At 36.6% G+C, this 16,382-nt stretch overlaps 1 protein-coding gene across 7 annotated transcripts in view; it reads left to right on the plus strand.

Moving 5' to 3' along the window:
* elfn1b (extracellular leucine-rich repeat and fibronectin type III domain containing 1b) overlaps window positions 1–16,133 on the plus strand; it is a 136,574-nt gene extending 120,441 nt beyond the window's left edge. For all 7 annotated transcript variants that reach the window (XM_048197808.1, XM_048197807.1, XM_048197809.1 and 4 more), the window contains one exon: window positions 13,028–16,133. In XM_048197808.1, coding sequence (XP_048053765.1) covers window positions 13,392–15,836 — 2,445 coding nt within the window. In that variant the 5' untranslated portion in view covers window positions 13,028–13,391 and the 3' untranslated portion in view covers window positions 15,837–16,133. The remainder of the gene's footprint in view (window positions 1–13,027) is intronic.
* The last annotated feature ends 249 nt before the right edge of the window (window positions 16,134–16,382 follow it).

Consider the following 16,382-nt stretch of genomic DNA (forward strand, 5'->3'; position numbering starts at 1 on the left):
CGCTTGTATTGTGAGGTGCGAACGAGCCTAAAGAGTGCCACATCAGTCCATAAACCTGTTTTTCCTTCCCACGGCTAATACATGCTACATACAAGACGCCCGATCACGTCTACACGCGCCACTGCTTCATGTTTGTCTCCTGTCTGCAGCGCAGACTGCAGCGTTGACTAGGTAGGAAGTTCCGTGCCATCTGTAGTTTCAGTCTAATCATAACTGTGCAAATCAGATAGCCCTATGGGTAGCACCGCCTGTCACCAGAAGCAGGGTAACCATGGAGACGGTCCCCGTGGACAAGTAGGCCCCTATACCATGTCTTGTTTTCAAAAGCATTGCCTGATTCACTCAAACATTTGGATTTCTCTTGTTTTCTTAATCAGATAAGGACAGAGATGGATTGGCACACATAAAGGCTTCCCCTTGGGTGTTTCAAGAGCTCAGCAGATGTGAACCACAGTACGTGTGTTTGCTGTGCGACCTAAACCCTGACCAATTATGTGTCACTGAACACCCACTCACTAAACAATGCCATTACACAATTATTTCAGTTTTACAAACACACTCCATTGCACATCTACACACAAACAAACTAGCAACCATTTGTGCCGCAGTCTGTAGTGTTTATCTGAACATTTTGAGGTCCACAGAGGAAGATGTTTTAAGTAATTTCCTGAGTGTTTGTATACTGTAAGGAATTGGATAAGCTGTTTGTTCCTGTCCTTTTTTTTTCCTCTGGAGGATTGTGTTTTGCTGCCTTGAAAGCCACAATAACATCTTGCCTAATGAAACATGACTATGTTGTGCTGTTAATCAGATCAATAGAGATTGGGAATCTACGTCATTACTGGTCGGCTGAGGCAGTTCATAATACAGCTATAACGTTCATCATTCTAATTTGATTGTAATTCTATAATATAAATTTGAATATCTACTTCCACTATTACCCAGTCTCTACTGTAGTATCTGTGACCTAAAGTCCCAGAACGCAATGCATTGCTGACATTACCTTCCCATTCTCTATAGAGTTCAACAGTCAACTTTTTCGGCGGTGTTGGTTGCGGAAGTATTTTTTCCTTTAATATTTCTCATAGGGATTTTAAAAAAGTCTTTGAGCTATAAGCCAATCAGCTACAAGGTGAAACACTACAAACTTTGATTTGAAGCAAAAAAGTTTTTGAAAAATGGGACAAAATGACTGTACATAAAGGATTAGTTAACTTTAAAATGAAAATTACTCCATGATTTACTCACAATCAAGCCATCCTAGGTGTATATGAAATCCATCATAAACATACTCCACACGACTCTGGGGGGTTAATAAAGGCCTTCTGAAGCAAAGCAATGTGTTTGTGTAAGAAAAATATCCATACTTAACATATTATAAAGTAAAATAACTAGCTTCTGCCAAACCGCTTTCAATATTCAACTTGTGGAAAAAAACGTAACTGACGCGACAGCTTGGTTTGTAAGTTGAATACAGAAGGCGTAGGATGTAGTATAAGCATTTTGAACTTCGAGAGGCGTTACACTGTCTTTGTAAATTGAATACGGAAGGCGGTCTGGCAGACCTTTCCTTTATTCTGTAATGTTTTTTCATTAATTATTTAATGTCTTTAGTGCAGGAAAGAACTACAGTCCAATGAAGCATTGCGGACAGCAAAATCAAATTAAAAGCAATGGAAAAATTTAAAACTTATCATGTACAATGTTAATAATATATATAAATAGATATATAAATAGGTAACACTGTATTTTACAGTGTCATTGTTACACGTTACATGTAGTTACTGGTACTAACTATAAATTTTGCATAATTACATGCAATTAACCCTAAACCAAACCCTCATCCTTACCCTAAGTACATATAGTTAATTATTATTACTCAGTACTTAAATGTTTAATTACACTGTAACACGGACACCTTAAAATAAAGTGTAAACTGTAAAAACATATTTTAAGTTTACTGCAAAATGTGCATATATATACAAATATTTCAGTATTTTGATAGCGTAGGGAGATCGACTCGATTACATCATTCGCAGTGCTTCATGGGAGAGGGAACTATTTTGGCGCATGTTGCTTTTTCCAACTCTCTGATTGGTGTCATTTTCGGTACAGCATCATGGGTAATGTAGTTTTTCACTAAAAATGACGGCTTCAGAAGAAGCAAATACCATCGATTAACAACCTCTTAGCTTACAATAGATCTGTCTTTAAAGGTTTATAAGTTATCATTCAAAATCAATTTCATTACCGAGAAAATGAATGGAGTTTTTACTTCCAGAACCCAACTGTTGGACTCTATAGTTTGGGACAAGTAAAACTGAGCTATAACATTGCAAAAAATTTGAAAGATATGTGCAAATGTCTTTGCCATGATACTAGGGTGTGTTGTTGGGGTGCTGATATACGGTTGCTAAGGTGTTCTGGGTGGTTGCTAGGTGATTTCTTACTGGTCCAAGTACAAATAGCCCATCTCAAAAGTATGATATTTGCTAATCATAGCTTGGGTTCCTCCTACAATTATTAATTTAATAATTAATGTTCAAATTAACAAATAAAAAGACAAAAATAGAATTTTCATTTGTTCAAAAATGTTAAATGTAAAAATAAATATAATCAATTAATAAATAGATTTTTTTTAAATAGCTTTTCTTTATAGGTTTGTTAATCAGTTAAAAAGCATCTAGACAGTTCAATATGGAAGAGGATTAGGGCCAAGCAATTATAAAAAAATAAAACCATCTTGAGATTAAAGTTGTTAAATTTTGAGAAAAAACTCGACTCGGTAAACTCGAAATACAATGTTGAGAATAAACTCGTTAAATTACGAGAAAAAAATTGTTAAATTTCGAGAAAAAGGTCGAGATAAAATGTTGAGAATAAATTAATGAATTTAATGAATTTAATGACCTTATTCTCAACATTTTATCTCGACTTTTTTTCTCGAAATTTAACGACTTTTTTCTCATAATTTAACAAATTTGTTCTCATAATTTAACGACTTTTTTCTCGTCATTTAATGACTTTATTCTCAACATTTTATCTCGACTTTTTTTCTCATAATTTAACGAATTTGTTCTCATAATTTAACGACTTTTTTCTTGTAATTTAATGACTTTATTCTCAACATTTAACAAATTTGTTCTCATAATTTAACGACTTTTTTCTCGTAATTTAATGACTTTATTCTCAACATTTTATCTCGACTTTTTTTTCTCATAATTTAACGAATTTGTTCTCATAATTTAACGACTTTTTTCTTGTAATTTAATGAGTTTATTCTCAACATTTTATCTTGACTTTTTTTCTCGAAATTTAACGACTGTTTTTCTCATCATTTAACGAATTTGTTCTCATAATCTAATGACTTTTTTCTCGTAATTTAATGACTTTATTCTCAACATTTTATCTCGACTTTTTTCTCGAAATTTAACGACTTTTTTCTCATAATTTAACAAATTTGTTCTCATAATTTAACGACTTTTTTCTCATAATTTAACAAATTTGTTCTCATAATTTAACGACTTTTTTCTCAACATTTTATCTCGACTTTTTTTCTGATAATTTAACGAATTTGTTCTCATAATTTAACGATTTTTTTCTTGTAATTTAATGACTTTATTCTCAACATTTTATCTTGACTTTTTTTCTTGAAATTTAACGACTTTTTTTCTCATAATTTAACGAATTTGTTCTCATCATTTAACGACTTTTCTTTCGTAATTTAATGAGTTTATTCTCAACATTTTATCTCGACTTTTTTCTCGAAATTTAACGACTGTTTTTCTCATCATTTAACGAATTTGTTCTCATAATCTAATGACTTTTTTCTCGTAATTTAATGACTTTATTCTCAACATTTTATCTCGACTTTTTTCTCGAAATTTAACGACTTTTTTCTCATAATTTAACAAATTTGTTCTCATAATTTAACGACTTTTTTCCTCATAATTTAACAAATTTGTTCTCATAATTTAACGACTTTTTTCTCAACATTTTATCTCGACTTTTTTTCTGATAATTTAACGAATTTGTTCTCATAATTTAACGACTTTTTTCTTGTAATTTAATGACTTTATTCTCAACATTTTATCTTGACTTTTTTTCTTGAAATTTAACGACTTTTTTTCTCATAATTTAACGAATTTGTTCTCATCATTTAACGACTTTTCTTTCGTAATTTAATGAGTTTATTCTCAACATTTTATCTCGACTTTTTTCTCGAAATTTAACGACTGTTTTTCTCATCATTTAACGAATTTGTTCTCATAATCTAATGACTTTTTTCTCATAATTTAATGACTTTATTCTCAACATTTTATCTCGACTTTTTTCTCGAAATTTAACAACTTTAATCTCGAGATGGTTTTATTTTTTTATTATTGCTTGGCCCTAATCCTCTTCCGTAGTTCAACACGTGGGAGCAACCAAATATTTTTTTTTTTACTTAATTTGAATGAAAAAGCAATTGGCAAATGGATAAAATAAAAAATATTAGGGAAAAAAAGAGAATTTGCGAATGCTTTGTAAAAATGTATCTGCGTTTTTAAACATGAATTTTTGATGCACCTTTATGTTGGCAATTTTAAAAGCAAATTATTTATTTACATTTTTATTTTTGAATTAATACACTCAAAATTAATAGAGTCTTTTGTTTTTAAGTGGCACTAAATATTGTATGTCCAATCATAGTCTAATCACTAACAGAAAAATAAAAGCACACCTCTACAACAAGCTGCATGGCTTCAGATATCATTTATTAAGAGGTACATGCTTTAAACAAATACATTAAATATTAATACATGTTAAAAATTTGTTCAAACCCCTTACCTTAAGTTTGAGCAAAAAATAGTAGGCCTAGTGACATTTGCTTTATAGCAAGAACCACTAAATATAAAAAAAACCTTCTGAATAAGCCATGCATACATCTGATATGTAAACTAAGATATATAATCTTGTTTTATATGCTTATCCTCTATTCCAAATCTGCCGCCGTAATTTATTAGCGTGTAAATGAATGTCATATTACATTAATCACTTCATGTCACTTTGATGCATCTTGACATGTTTACAGTCTGTTTACTTTTAGAAGAGTAATGTCCCCAATATCACACATTGTACCCAGAAACCTGGGATTCTGGGATTTCTGTTTAGAAAAACAGAAGGGAGAGAGAAAGAAAATATATGGGGATAACTGCTTCTCTTATGTTTGCCCAGAGCTAGTGGCGTAATCTAATGTCACAGAGTCACACAGTTGTTTATTGATCATAGAAAGGGAGTGTGTGATTTTAAGCCACTAGCAACTACATTCAAGTCACACACACACACACACACACACACACACACACACACACACACACACACACACACACACAAAATCAATCCCATCCTCTTGCACACAGCATACTGAATGTTAGTCTGACTGCTTGAATGCCTCTTGCTGTGCAGAAGTGTATCAAAGTCGGTTCATGGAAACTAACACAATAAGCCATTTCCTTTGAAGTTTATGAATGGTTTGACATGCAGGTTAAGTGTTTTGGGGCGACTGACTGAGCCAAAGTCTTGTTCTCATGACTACTGCACTGTTAAAACAGTTTATTGTGATTCAAACATTGTTTGTCAGTATAAAGCTGCCTGAAACATTCACAACAAATAATTCAGACAACATATTTAGCATACATTATAAAATGACAATCTGCCTTCTTTCATTTTTATTTTTATTCATCCTGAAATGCATTATTCATTTGCCAAATGTCAAGTTTATCAAGTGCAGACACATTTATAGTACAGATGTCTCTGTGAATTGAACTGTGTGTGTCCTAGACACACAGCTGCAGTTCCCCTAAAAATACCAAATGGCATTTTAATGAAAGACAGTGCAAGCACATTCATCAAGCAAAATAAATAATTTAAAAAAAGTTTGTTTTAAAGCTGCAATATGTAAAATATTGCAGTAAAATATCAAAAAACCACTAGGCCAGTGTTATATATTTTGTTCACTTGAGTACTTACAATTTCCCAAATTATTACAACTATTTGCAAATCGTGAGAAAATTGCAATTTTAACCAAGGCTCGGGGACGTGTTAGGAGTCGCCTGTCAATTGCGTCATACCTGCGTTACCCTCGGTTTCCGGTTTTATTTTGTAGAAATCATGGAAACACCAAAAACTCTTTAATATATTTCATATTTTAATAGACAAGGGAACAACTGTTTTGATATGTTTATAGACAGAAAACTAATTATTGTTATATAGCTCAACATGTTTAGTCTTATTGTTTAAAATTAATCGAATTTTCTTGATTTTTTTTCATGCTTTACCGTGCCTCAGAGAAAAACACTGTTTTGTCAAGTAGCTAACATAGCATAATCAGATGCAGCTTTATTTTTAGTAACAGTAATACAGCATTTTCTCCATCATTCAATACGTTTTAAAATTGCATGCCATTTATCAACACAAGCCGTCCAGCATTTAATATGATAAATAATCGATCTACCTTACTGCAGTGTACAGCAGCTGCCGAGCGAACGCACAGAGTAACGTTATAACATCATTTTCAACACACTCAAATGTATCTAATATGATAAACAGATCTGCGTTACCTCATTTTCATGACCGGAGAAGCGGCGCCCGCGACTGTGTCATAATAAAAGTTCTGCTGCTCGCGAGGCGTGGGTCTCTCAATAACAGTCGCTCCAGCGGCCTCGTTCAGCTCCCACAACACTCGGTCCTGCTCTGCTTCATACTACAGTAACGTTAATAATCTCATCTATGAACATAATTTCTTCCCGAGTCCTATCCCGATTCTTTTCCACCGGCTGTGAGGTGAAGACCACATGTCCCAAGATTCCACGCTCAAACTTGGCAAGCTACGACTTTGTTTTGAATAGGCGACCTCTAGGGGACGAAAACCTACATACTACACCTTTAACTGATAAAAAAAAATAGATCTAGAATCTATGCGCCAGAGAATCAAGCATGTAGCCGTCTTTGAACTTTCTATGGCATCGCTGTCGAAGAGTAATTAGCTGGTGAAGTGGATTTACTTAGTGTAGAGTTAACAAAAGTTATCATGAGCATCGTAATGTTTGAAGCAGATGTCATAACAAATAGTAGACTGTATAGTCAGTAGACTGGGAATATTTTAAAACTAGGGGTTCATTCATAAATCTGTAAGATCTTACCTTCATGCTGTGGAAATACAAACCAGAAGACAGTCACAGCGCTGAAAAGGGGCGGACGGGGCTAAGGTCTATACAATCTTAAAAATAAAGGTTCTTTATTGGCATCTATGGTTCCACGAAGAACCTTTAACATCCATGGAAGCTTTCCATTGCACAAAAGATGGTTCTTTAGATTATTAAAATGTTCTTCACGCCAAGAAAAAAATGGTTCTTTCAAGAATTGTTCACTGAAAGGTTTTTTGGGGAACTCAAAATGGTTCTTCTATGGCATTGCTGTGAAACACCCTTTTGGAACCTGTTCAAAATTGTGTATATTGTTCAGAAAAGTTCAGAAATTCCTTGCAAATGCCATTTGAATTGATATTTTGTAATCTAATCTAGACATGTGGGATATTTATATCTTATTTATATACATTTAGTCATAATTCCAAGAAAAAAAAAGAAAAAAGCCAAACAGTGATATAACAGATCCAGCATTGATATGTACATAAGTGTGTTCACACAATACCTAGCAAAGTAAAACAAACCATGTGAGAATTACACAGTTCACTCTACTTAAGTAGCTGTTAATAATGTGAAAGGTACGTATTGAACCACAGTGATTTGTTTGCAGTCAAGGTACACAGCGTACTGTAACAGTGAGAGCACAATCAACAGTTTGAACGCTATAAAAGATTCACGCAACAGAAGCCTCTTTTCACCCCGTCTCTACTCCTGACCACCTCTTCAAATGTATACAAAGCTCTTCTGAAACGAACACTTTGTAAACTGTCAAAAGCCAACCAGACAGCATCCACATGAAATGGGTCCGCACACACACATACAGACTGGCCATAGAGAGCACCAGGACTTTGAATCCCAGTCAACTTGAAGCCCAGATAGATACAGTTGCAAGAAAAAGTATGTGAACCACTTGCAGAATCTGTGAAAATGTGAATAATTTTAACAAAATAAGAGAGATCATACAAAATGCTTGTAATTTTTTTGATTTAGTACTGTCCTGAGTAAGATATTTTACATAAAAGATGTTTTTATATAGTCGACAAGAAAAAAAATTGCTGAAATTATTAAAATGACCCCGTTTAAAAGTTTGTGAACCATTGGTTCTTAATACTGTGTGTGGTTACCTGGATGATCTACAATGTGATGGTTGTTCGTGAGTCCCTTGTTTGTTCTGAGCAGTTAAACTGAGCTCTGTTCTTCAGAAAAATCCTCCAGGTCCTTTAGATTCTTCAGTTTTCAAGCATTTTTTGCATATTTGAACCCTTTCCAGCAGTGACTGTATGATTTTGAGATCCATATTTTCACACTGAGGACAATTGAGGGGCTTGAACACAAATTAAGCGTCAGTGTCAGTTCAGGCAGGTCACGTAGTCAAGCTCCGTACAGATGATTGTTAAAATTCTAACCCAGCCCTATCAGCTGATCCGATTCCTAGGCACTCAATAGGTGACTTTCATACAGGGCGCCTTATTTAAGCACATTCGCAGTCTGCCTGCTTGACTGCTTCCACTGCACGCTGCTTGCAACCCACCTCCTCCTTTAAACTTGTGTTTAACTTAATCAATGTCATTCTGTTGTCATTGGTGCATGCTCTGTTCTCAATAGGGGGGATTTTGTACTGCTTTCCCTGTTTAAATGGGAAGTTGTCCCCAGAAGCTGCTGCTGTTCCCTGACTTGGCTTTCATGGAGCTCATGAAAAGAACGGGGAATTTAGAACAGAGCCATACCGCCAAATGTAACTTTAACAAACATGCATATAAAAAATTTAAAAATTGACAAAGAATTGTCTGTGGTATTTTTGACTCAAGTGGTCCTGACTGAACTATTAAGAAAGGTCCAAACATTCACTGATGCTCCAGAAGGGGGTGAAAACTTTTGAACAGGATGAAGATGTCCAATTTTTCTTATTTTGTTTATATATATATATATATATATATATATATATATATATATATATATATATATATATATATATATATATATATATATATATACACAGTCCCCTCCAAAAGTATTGGAACAGTGAGGACTATTCCTTTATTTTTTCTGTAGACTGAAAACATTTGGGTTTGACATCAAACAATTTATATGAGACAAAAGATCAACATTTCAGCTTTTATTTCCAGGTATTTACATCTGGATCTGATACACAACTTAGAAGATATAACCTTTTGTTTGAACCCACCCATTTCTCATGTGACCAAAAGTATTGGAACATGTGACTGACAGGTGTGTTTTGTTGCCCTGGTGTGTCCTATTACATTGATTATTCAAACAATAAATAGCACTAAATGTCTGCACTCAGTTTCAGATTTGGGTTTTGCCTGTGCAGACTGCATTTATAGTTAGACGTGTAACCAACATGAAAACCAGAGAGCTGTCTATGGGTGAAAAACAAGCAATTGTGAAGCTGAGAGAAGATGGAAAATCAATCAGAGCCATTGCACAAACATTGACCATAGCAAGTACAACCATTTGGAATGTCCTGAAGAAGAAAGAAACCACTGGTGTACTAAGTAACAGACCTCGAATGGGTAGACCAAGAAAAACATCAGCTGTTGACGACAGAAACATTGTGAGAGCTGTAAAGAAAGACCCTAAAACAACTGTTAGTGACATCAGCAACAACCTCAAGAGGGCAGGAGTGAAGGTATCACAGTCTACTGTCTGCAGAAGACTTCATGAACAAAAGTACAGAGGCTACACCAGAAGATGCAAACCTCTCATTAGCAAGAAGAATAAGAAGGCCAGGCTGGAATTTGCCAAAAACTACAGAGACAAGCCTCAAACATTCTGGGGCAAAGTTTTATGGACTGATGAGACAAAAATTAACCTCTACCAAAGTGATGGAAAGGCTAAAGTTTGGAGAAAAAAAGGATCTGCTCATGACCCCAAACATACAAGCTCATCTGTGAAACACGGTGGAGGTAATGTCATGGCTTGGGCTTGCATGGCTTCTTCTGGGACGGGCTTATTGATCTTCATTGATGATGTAACACATGATGGCAGCAGCAAAATGAACTCTGAAGTGTACAGAAACATTTTGTCTGCCAATTTACAGAAAAATGCAACCAAACTGATTGGGAGATCCTTCATCATGCAGCAAGATAATGACCCAAAACACAGTGCCAAAGCAACAAAGGAGTTCATCAGGGGCAAAAAGTGGAAGGTTTTAGACTGGCCAAGTCAATCTCCAGACTTAAACCCTATAGAGCATGCATTTTACCTGCTAAAAAAGAGACTGAAGGGAGTAACCCCCCAAAACAAACAACAACTGAAAGAGGCTGCAGTGGAAGCCTGGAAAAGCATTACAAAAGAAGAATGCAAAAGTTTGGTGATGTCAATGGGTCATAGGCTTGATGCAGTTATTGCAAGCATATTAAGTCTTATTCACTTTAATCTATTTTAAGTTAATCTGTTCCAATACTTTTGGTCACATGAGAAATGGGTGGGTTCAAACAAAAGGTTATATCTTCTAAGTTGTGTATCAGATCCAGATGTAAATACCTGGAAATAAAAGCTGAAATGTTGATCTTTTGTCTCATATAAATTGTTTGATGTCAAACCCAAATGTTTTCAGTCTACAGAAAAAATAAAGGAATAGTCCTCACTGTTCCAATACTTTTGGAGGGGACTGTATATATATATATATATATATATATATATATATATATATATATATATATATATAGTTTTTTTTTTTTTTTTTTTTTTTTCATTTAGTACTGCCCTTCGAAAGCAACAGAAGATACTGTACTTGCATGTTTCCTGGCAGGATTTTGCCAAGTAAGACATGTTCCTAGATCAACCAAGGTTAAGACAAAATTTTCCAGTCTGAAAATGAGGGGAAAGATAGGTGAATAACATTGATGTAGAAGCACCTAACCCTGGTTGCAAGCCTAAACTTGTCATAAATGGTAAACTTGTCCCTCAAATCTGATTAGTTGATTGGAATGTTGTCCCAGGATCAACGTTTTTTTTAACATTAAGACAAATTAAGTACAGTTTACATTGATCTTCAAATTCAAAAAGTATGCATCATGTTTTCTTCTGGAGCATCAGTGAATGTTTGAACCTTTTTAACTAATTTAACTAATAGTTGTGTTTGAATCACTCAATTGTCCTCAGTGTGAAAAGATGGATCTCAAAATCATTCAGTCACTGCTGGAAAGGCTTCAAATACGAAAAAAAAAAATCCTTGAAAACTGAAGAATCTGCAGGACCTGGAGGATTTTCTGAAGAACAGAGCTGAGTTTAACTGCTCAGGACAAACCAGGGACTCTTGAAAAACTATCACAAAACATAAAAATAGTCATAGATCATCCAGGTAACCACACACAGTATTAAGAACCAATGGTTCACAAACTTTTGAACGGAGCCATTTAAATAAATTTAGCTTCTTTTTTTTTCTTGTCAACTAAACATCGTTTATGTAAAATATCTTTTTAAGGACAGTACTAAATAAAAAAATAACATGCATTTTGCATGATCTCTCTTATTTTGTTAAAATTATTCATATTTTCACAGATTATGCAAGTGGTTCACATACTGTTTCTTGCAACTGTATATTATACCCTGTAATTATACTAGGATTTAAAGGGAGAAGAAAGTTGGCCCATTTAAGCAGCATGGATTACACTGACAATATAAGGAACAATCTGTAGAGCAAGACTAGCCACAGCACAGCTTATCAATCACATAATCACAGCAGTTCAACAGGACTGCGCCATCCGCCCCCTTCTTGAAAATGAATTGTATTCTAGTGGTAACTTTTTCAGAGTAGCTCTCTCTTACAGCTATATGCATGGGTCTCCTCACAAACTTGGGGATGGATTTTATGTTAAAAAAAAAAAAAAAAATGTACAGGTCAGGTCAGTAAGAAATGCAATCAAATGCACCCTGTTACTTCCTTTTAAAAATATTTATTGTTTTTCATACTGTATACTGTAATTTAGTTGTTCTACCTTTTCAATGCAAAAACAGATGAATCAAAGTACAGTGAAAATCCAATTTATCATCATCAATTAGAAAACAGCAGCAGTATTGTCTAATTGATGATGATATATTGGTTTTTCCACTGTGCTTTAATTATGTTGTGGATTATGTTGGGCTGGCATATTTTTAGTCCCCTGCACACAGATGCTAACACACTCTGTTTGGACGCATAATAAATTACATTCTGAGGGATTTTTATCTCACATACTGTAGCACGGGAATTTTGGAGTACAAATAAAACAGCATTTCCTAAAGAGGCACTGGCAATATTAACCATTTCAGCTGCTGTATGTTGTACTTTCTTTAACATTTGTTTGATTTAGGTCACGCTGTAATTAAAAAAAGCAGTCTATTTTAAGGATTCCTTGCAGAGGGTCTGATAAGCTAATAAGGTGGATAGATGTAAAAGTAAACTCTTCTCTATAGAGTGTTTGTGTTATCAGCATGAGCTAAGCTGTTAGACGTTAATTGGCCTCGGAGAGCGAGCAAGAGTGTCTGCGTGATTGATCTGCGCTAACTTTAGCTCTCGGTAGAAGAAAAACATGGCATCAGCTAAACAAAATTGGACTTTTTAAAAATAGCTCTAAAAATGCCACTATACAATTTTCTGCACTCTGTATCGGCATTAATAGTTGGAAATTGAGGTAGACCGGAAGTAGTGGGTGTGCATTTGGACGTAATTATAAAGCGCTATGGTAAGTGGGTTATGTCATAATGCGCTGAACAAAAATATTCACATTTATATGATTTCTTACTCTTGTTACTCGCACTGAAGGAGTAATGTTAGGACTTGACCTAGTTTTTCAAATACCAATAATCATGTTCTTTCTTTGTTATTTCTGCAGGACACAAAACGAAAATCTGGTCATGAGTGGGAATCTGATGAGAAATGAGGTCCTCAGAAAACACAAGGACTTCCTGCCCTGTGGAAGGCTATGCATGGAAGTGCTCAGATACGCTATCTGAAAAACTAATGCACACAAACAAGACTCTGGTCATAAATGAAGCTTCTGTTCCAGTGTGACAAGACACCAAGCATAAACTGAAACGGTAAAACCACTGGTTTTCTCAAGAAATTCCTGACAGCACTGAACAATCATCCATGTGATTTCAACATTACATCCTAATACAATCAAAGACAAGTTGAATATCCAGTGGAATCCTGCTAAAGATCATAACCTGTGTAAACAAAAAAAAACAGCTGGAGCTATGGCTGAAGCACAGATGTCCATTTCGTCTGGGTCCAGTGGACATGGAGGAGGTATGGTGACCAGTGCCTTACTTTGCTGGGCTATGGCTCTTGTGTTCCTCTCATTGACAAGGGTGCCTGTTGTCCAGGGTGATTGCTGGCTGATTGAAGGTGAAAAGGGATTTGTGTGGTTGGCAATCTGCAGCCAGAACCAGCCACCGTACGAAAATATCCCCTTGCATATTAACAGCACAATTGTTGACCTGCGACTCAACGAGAACAAGATTCGAAGCATCCACTTTTCTTCCTTAAGTCGCTTCGGCAATCTCACATACCTGAATCTGACTAAGAATGACATCTCTTACATTGAAGATGGGGCTTTCTCTGCCCAATTTAATCTCCAAGTGTTGCAAATTGGCTTTAACAAGCTAAGGAACTTGACCGAGGGAATGCTGAGAGGTTTGGGACGCTTGCAGTATCTCTATCTTCAGGCTAACCTGATCGAGACTGTCACAGCCAATGCCTTCTGGGAGTGTCCTGCGATTGAAAACATCGACCTCTCCATGAACAGGATTCAGCAGCTTGATGGTGCAACATTTCGTGGTCTATCGAAGCTCACGACATGCGAGCTCTATGCAAACCCGTTCAGTTGCTCATGTGAGCTGTTAGGATTCCTGCGCTGGCTAGTTGCGTTCCCAAACCGGACAAGTGAGCGGATGGTGTGTGACACACCCGCTGGCTTTTCAGGCTACAGTCTCTTAAGTCAGAACCCCAGAATGCCAAGATTTCGCAATGCTTTCCATGCACTCTCATCTGTCTGCACCAATGACAATGTGACACCGTATCTTCACGGCTCTTTAGACGGGAGCACTCCCACTATGTTGCCTGAATTGAGTCCTTGTGGACTGGATGACTGTTCCTCAGGGGCAATTCCAGAAGAGTCCATAAGCATCAGTCCCACCTTTCTGGATCCAGACGCCCGTCCTATAATGAAACTAAAAGAAGTTACCCACACAAGTGCAATAATCACGATCCAGATTCCAAATCCATTTCGCAAAATGTACATCCTTGTCCTGTACAATAACAGCTTCTTCACTGACATCCAAAACTTGAAAAGCCAGAGAGAAGAGATCGAGTTACAGAACCTTAAATCTCACACTAACTACACATATTGTGTGGCATCTATTCGTAACTCCTTGAGGTTCAACCACACCTGCCTGACCATCTCCACAGGACCAAGGACATTGCAAGAACGTGTGGCAAATGATTCAACTGCCACTCATTACATTATGACCATAATCGGTTGTCTCTTCGGGATGCTCATCGTACTGGGTTTAGTGTTTCATTGCGTAAGAAAGCGCAAGCATCAAGATGAGCCAAAGAGCAAGAAGCTGGAAAAGATGAAAAGAAACTTGATTGAGATGAAATATGGAACTGAATTGGAACAAGGGACTATATCACAGCTGTCACAAAAGCAAATGCTGTCCACTGGTGAAACAGTACAAAGGATGCCATACTTGCCAACTGCCAGTGACACAGATCAGTATAAGATGCAAGAGATTTCTGGGACACCAAAGACTTCAAAAGGGAATTACATGGAAGTGAGATCAGAGCAACCAGAACGCAGTGTTAGGGAATGCAGCGTTCCTCCATCGGAAACCAGCCAGGGATCTGTTGCAGAGATATCCACCATTGCAAAAGAAGTGGACAAAGTGAACCAGATCATTAACAACTGCATTGACGCACTCAAATCCGATTCAACAACATTCCAGGCCGCAAAATCCGGTGCCGTTTCCACAGCGGAGCCCCAGTTAGTTCTCATATCAGAACATCCACCAGGCAAGTCCGGTTTTCTGTCTCCAGTGTACAAAGGAGCGTACCATCATCCCCTACAGCGGCACCACAGTATGGATGCCCCACAAAAGCGTGCAAGCACGTCCTCGAGTGGTTCACTGCGCAGTCCACGCTCTTTCCGTTCGGAAGGAGCTTACAGATCAGAGTCCAAATATATTGAGAAGGCATCTCCGCTCGATGAGTCAGGAATCATAACCGTCACGCCAGCCGCTGCGATCCTGAGGGCAGAGGCGGAGCGGATTCGACAGTACAGTGAGCATAGGCACTCCTACCCTGGTCCCCACCACATAGAGGAGTCAATAGAGGTGTCGGGGAGCCGAAAGTCATCCATTCTGGAGCCGCTGACGCGCTCGAGACCACGGGAGCTGTCCTATTCGCAGCTCTCACCGCAGTACCATAACCTAAGTGGCTATTCCAGCCCCGAGTACAGCTGTAGGCCTTCTTTTAACCTGTGGGAACGTTTTAAACTCCACCGCAAACGTCACAGAGATGAGGAAGAGTACATTGCAGCAGGTCACGCGTTAAGGAGGAAAGTACAGTTTGCCAAAGATGAGGACCTGCATGACATTCTGGACTACTGGAAAGGGGTCTCTGCTCAGCAGAAATCATGATTGCTGTTTTTATAGCTCATCCAATTAAAGAAGCCTACACAAATCTCTGGACCAAACCAGCCAGTATCAATGATTAAGTGACAAGTCAGCACTCACTTTTAGAGAAATAGCTTAGAAGTATTGCTAGCTCTTTTCAATCATTCTGTTTGAGAATGAAAAGAAAATACAAGATACTGTAGATCTTGCAGTGAGTGTACGTGCCAAGTGGTAAGAATAGAAAACTTTTAACAGTATTAACCTCAACTCGACATTTGATTTTTATATATTGGAAATAACAATAAACTACTATTATATTATCATCCTCATCATCATGACCATCATTGATTAGTAGTATTACTGTTAAGATTGATTCTTCTTATTATTACAATTAATCTTTGGTTATCGCATGGCCGTGTCCTGTGACAGTATTGACTGTTGTGTACTTGGAAAAACATACAACTCAAAATGTCTGCCGAACACTGTTCTCCCCAACCTTAGGTTTTTATACGGACTGTGCAACTTTGAAAACGCTCTTTTTTTTCTTCTTTAGCGACTGTTCAAAGGACA

This window comes from Megalobrama amblycephala, linkage group LG7, assembly GCF_018812025.1.
Source record: "Megalobrama amblycephala isolate DHTTF-2021 linkage group LG7, ASM1881202v1, whole genome shotgun sequence".
NCBI classification, from domain to species: domain Eukaryota; kingdom Metazoa; phylum Chordata; class Actinopteri; order Cypriniformes; family Xenocyprididae; genus Megalobrama; species Megalobrama amblycephala.